The sequence below is a fragment of the Polyodon spathula genome, chromosome 4 (assembly GCF_017654505.1).
Source record: "Polyodon spathula isolate WHYD16114869_AA chromosome 4, ASM1765450v1, whole genome shotgun sequence".
Classification (NCBI taxonomy): domain Eukaryota; kingdom Metazoa; phylum Chordata; class Actinopteri; order Acipenseriformes; family Polyodontidae; genus Polyodon; species Polyodon spathula.
The window spans coordinates 88,585,990-88,590,985 of NC_054537.1; the positions used below are offsets into that span (position 1 = coordinate 88,585,990).

Consider the following 4,996-nt stretch of genomic DNA (forward strand, 5'->3'; position numbering starts at 1 on the left):
GGCACTTTAGATGCAGAAATTCACAATAATCTAACGTTTGCAATTTATTTTTAACAAACAAACATTAAATTAAATTAAATTAAATTAAATTTGGGACTATATTACACTGCGGATGTATTCACAGTAAAAGTTTCTGGTTTTGTTTTAATTTAAATGTGTTTTAATTATTTTATTTTTCTTCCCACAAATGACAGGTAGCCGTGTTATAAGCGGTAAAAACCACTTCGGGCCGTGCGGTTACGATGATGTACACCACTTCTGGGGTATATATCATGGGAACCGCACGGCTCGTCGTGGTTTATACCTTACATATATAATTCCACGTACTTTTTTTTTTTTTTTTTTTTTTTTTTTTTTTTACTTTTAATGTAACGGTCCCAATACTTTTGTCATAAACACATATTTGAAATTACTTGTTGTTATTTTTTTTTTCTGTAAACACTGTATTTTGGTCTTTGTCGTAATAATTATATTCAATAAATCCTTGTGTTTAATGCGTTTTCATGAATTATTGTATATTAATTATTGTCTGTGACTCTATTGAATATTGTGTGCAGTTCTGGTCACCTCGCTATAAAAAAGATATTGCTGCTCTAGAAAGAGTGCAAAGAAGAGCGACCAGAATTATTATTTAAAAGGCATGTCATATGCAGACAGGCTAAAAGAATTGAATCTGTTCAGTCTTGAACAAAGAAGACTACGTGGCGACCTAATTCAAGCATTCAAAATTCTAAAAGGTATTGACAGTGTGGACGCAAGGGACTTTTTCAGCCTGAAAAAAGAAACAAGGACCAGGGGTCACAAATGGAGTTTAGAAAAAGGGGCATTCAGAACAGAAAATAGGAGACACTTTTTTACACAGAGAATTGTGAGGGTCTGGAATCAACTCCCCAGTAATGTTGTTGAAGCTGACACCCTGGGATCCTTCAAGAAGCTGCTTGATGAGATTTTGGGATCAATAAGCTACTAACAACCAAACGAGCAAGATGGGCCGAATGGCCTCCTCTCGTTTGTAAACTTTCTTATGTTCTTATGTTCTCTACATATTACATCATCTCTATTTATCTATCTATTAACTGCGGTCGTTTTTGTTTTCTTGTATTTAATAAAAATGTATTTTAGTGTATGCTACTGCTCACATTCTGACCTGAAAGATCTACGTTTTTTTTTTTTGTTGTTGTTTTGTTTTGTTTGTTTGTTTTTTCACGTTACTTCTGACTGAGCTCTAGTGGATAACAAAAGCGATTTTTTTTTTTTTTTTTTTTTTAGCTGTGCATCATATTTCCTCTGGTCCTCGTTCCCTACCATGTGGATTCAAAAGTTTTGTGGTCACCAGGATGCAGCATTTTTTAAATCAATCAATTCAAAAGTAAGCAACAGCTGGAGCCACTCTATCCAAATGTCTCCTAGGAGTGGCGCTGTTGACCCTGAGTACATCATGTACGTACATTTCTTTAGGGTCATTTGTATGGATGAACAAAACAGTTTCGACATTAACTAAATAAGGACAATACGTGTAATGTATTACAAAAGTTTATGCAGCTGCTGGTTTATAATCATTATAATTCTAGCATGTTCCAAGCGTGAGATGTATGCGCAACCGTCAAACAAACATTTTCTTAAACTTGCAAAGTACAGACTCAAAGGGTCTTCATAATTATACAAGCTATTTTATTTATCCGTCATCAGTCCTAAAATTCTACGTGATGCAAAACATTTGGCCATAGCTGTAAGCCTAACTTAAAAATAAAGAAATAAATACAAATAAAGATAGATACATTTAAAGTAATTATGTTAGTACTAGTTGGCCAGCTCCAGTGTGGTTGTAGTTTTTAAACCAAATTGAAACAAAGAGGGAGAGGTACCGGTTTCAGAATGTTTTTTGTTTGTTTGTTTTGTTTTGTTTTCTGCTGCAGCTTTTAGCAACAGGTGGGGTCAGGGGGAGTAAATGTAGACACAATTGAGTGACAGATGCATCTACGAATCAGGCATGAGGAAAAACCCAGCTTGTACCCAGAAGGCAGCCAATTGACGTTTGAGATTTGCCGGCTGGTTGATCTTACGGGTGGAAATGACCAGATACGAGATTTTGTTCATTACACAGACAACGCATAGCTGGGGATCACAATGGATGTGGTAGTGCTGGATGGACAATTGGAAAATTAACTACTGCAGAGATTTTAAACAATGCTGATAAACTAAGCTGTATACCATTTCGTCTAAACAGGGTTAAGGTACGTTTGTGACATTTACTAAACTGGTGCTAGATTTAACCAGTCTATATTATTTACAGTGCAGCTGAAGTGTATGAGAAATAGCACACGCTATGCTTGCAAAGCATAGTTTTGGTTTGCCTCATAGTACTGTAAACGTACAATGTTCTACCATTTTTTACGTCGGGTTTACTTTTTTTTTTTTTTTTTTTAAGTAATGCCGTAGTACCTATATTGCATAATAAAACGACAATTTGACGTTGCATATTGAATAAGTTATTTAACACATTTTTAGATACCCATCATTATGTTTCTTTTGGTTAATACTGTAACATTTTAATTTATACAAAATAAACGATCAGGTAAATGATCATGTTTTGGTATGCTCAAAGTTACTATATACGTACGAAAACATTCAGTAATAAATCAGATGTATGTAAATTAACTTACTAAGTTCAGGTTCAATTGTAATTCTCCTCGATGATTAGGTGGGCAGGGAGGATTTCTAGTCCTGTTGTGATGCTTTTACATTTTAAGGCATACAGTAATTAGCATAACAAACCCCATGGTAGTTGGCTATCTGTGTCTATTTCTTTCAAGGGAAAAAAAAAAAAAAAAGGAGTTAGACATTAGAGTAGTACCTAATGTGTACCGTGCTAGTGCACAAAGTCTCACCTGTTAGTGTTACTGTGTGATTTGTGTTGCTGGGAATTTTAGTAGTCAGTCGGTCTTGCAAGTGTTAAAAGCAGATGCACACTTATTTGTATTTCACATACACCTGTAATACATTTTAAAGTATTTGTTTACAAACTATAAAGTAATTTTTCAATACTGATTTAATTACAATCTCACTGATATTACATTTTGATGCTTGCAAAGCTAATTTAGTATTTTGATTTTCTTCTCATTGTGTCTGCATAGGTATTGACGCTTTTACCCACTGAAGATTCCTGGATTCTTGAATTATTGAACACACAGAAAAGAGTGCAAAGTTGCTTTTCTGTTTTAAACCGCTCATCTTTAAACTGAATTTCCAAGATGGGGAACGGATTATCAGAACAGAGGCCCATTTTGTCAAGCTTTCCATCTTTTCAGTCCTTCCATATTGCTATTCTGGGCTTGGACTGTGCAGGGAAAACCACAGTTTTGTATCGACTACAGTTCAATGAATTTGTTAACACTGTCCCAACAAAAGGATTTAACACTGAAAAAATCAAAGTAACACTGGGAAGTTCCAGAACAGTGACTTTCCACTTCTGGGACGTGGGTGGCCAGGAGAAATTAAGACCTCTGTGGAAATCATACACACGATGCACTGATGGCATAATTTTTGTAGTAGACTCTGTCGATGCAGAAAGGATGGAAGAGGCCAAAACAGAATTGCATAAAATAACAAAGATATCTGAAAACCAAGGCGTGCCCGTTCTAGTAATCGCGAACAAACAGGACCTAAGGAATTCATTAACTCTTATAGAGATTGAAAAAATGTTAGCACTACCTGAACTAAGTTCCTCCACCCCCTGGCACCTGCAACCCACATGTGCAATCATAGGGGATGGACTCAGAGAAGGACTGGAGAAACTTTATGAAATGATTATAAAACGGAGAAAGATGTTAAGGCAGCAGAAAAAGAAGAGATGATTCCCAGGAAATAAACTGCAGTTTGCAAGTGAAGCTGTATTGCTGGTGTTTTTATTTGACATAAGTGGATCCAGGGTCACTGTTTTAGTCAGTTGACTGAAGTCATGCCCACAATAAATGGTTACAGCTAAAGCTGAGTTTTATCAGTAGTGCTGTGCAAGTTGTATAAGGTGTATGAAAGCAATCCAGAAACTGTTTGCTCTATTTTATAAAATATGAAAGTTATAATTGAAAGCATTAAACAATGTACCTGTTCAGTGTTTCATTAGGTGGAGAAAATGTTATTCGCAGATAAGGTGAAGGTATAGTGGTCCCATATTTTGAGGACTAGAAGCTTGACATTTTATAAGCGTTTATTGTCTTTCAAGTGAATACTGTTTTGACTTATTTCTCAGTGAGTACAATGCTGGTATCTACCAAAAACCCTCTATATTGATTATTAAAAAACATTGCTGCTACCCATTGATCATTAGATCAGTTGAAGAGATAGTATATTGACACATTCATTTGTCTGTTGTTGTGAGATTTTTTGGAATTGTATCAATCCATAATAAAGGCTTTGAATCGGAATAATTGTATTTTTCTGGATTCAAGTCAAAGGTACAAGTATGCTAAATTTGAAGTGATAAAAAAAAGCAGGAGACATTGTTTTTGATGTTGCTATTTTATTTAAAAGGTCAATATTCCTAGTTGCAAATAGAAAGCATACATTTTCCTGATTACTTGGTACAGTATAATAAGAATGTGGAACTGCCTTGGAACGCCCTGGTCTAAACGTCAGTGGACAAAAGTTGTAGTAAACTGGAACCTTTGGCCACTGACATGTGTAAAAAAATGGTTCCATGCTGTATCCTTTTCTAACCGAGCTGATCAATGTGTGGGGTGGGGTGGGGTGGGGTGGGGTGGGGGGGGGGGGTGGGGGGGGGGGGGGGGGGGGGGGGGGGGGGGGGGTGTATGTCAAAGGAAAATAAAAAATGTTAGTTTTTATGTCTTTATTTTAGAAAACGATAAACAAAGGTGTAGCTCCTTGGTTTTTACTTACAAAAAAACATTTGTGTTGGACTGCCTGATAGTGAGCCATGAAAATTGTGTCTATTGAAGTCATATTGTGTCCAACATGCTTTACTTGCTCAGTCCTTCTC

General features: G+C 36.0%; 1 protein-coding gene across 1 annotated transcript; it reads left to right on the forward strand.

Moving 5' to 3' along the window:
* Positions 1 to 2,083: 2,083 nt before the first annotated feature.
* LOC121315058 (ADP-ribosylation factor-like protein 4A) lies at positions 2,084 to 4,604 on the forward strand. The gene is made up of 2 exons (XM_041248948.1): positions 2,084 to 2,234; positions 3,135 to 4,604. The coding sequence occupies exon 2, from the start codon at positions 3,252 to 3,254 to the stop codon at positions 3,852 to 3,854; it is 603 nt and encodes a 200-aa protein (XP_041104882.1). The 5' UTR covers positions 2,084 to 2,234; positions 3,135 to 3,251; the 3' UTR covers positions 3,855 to 4,604.
* Positions 4,605 to 4,996: the final 392 nt, after the last annotated feature.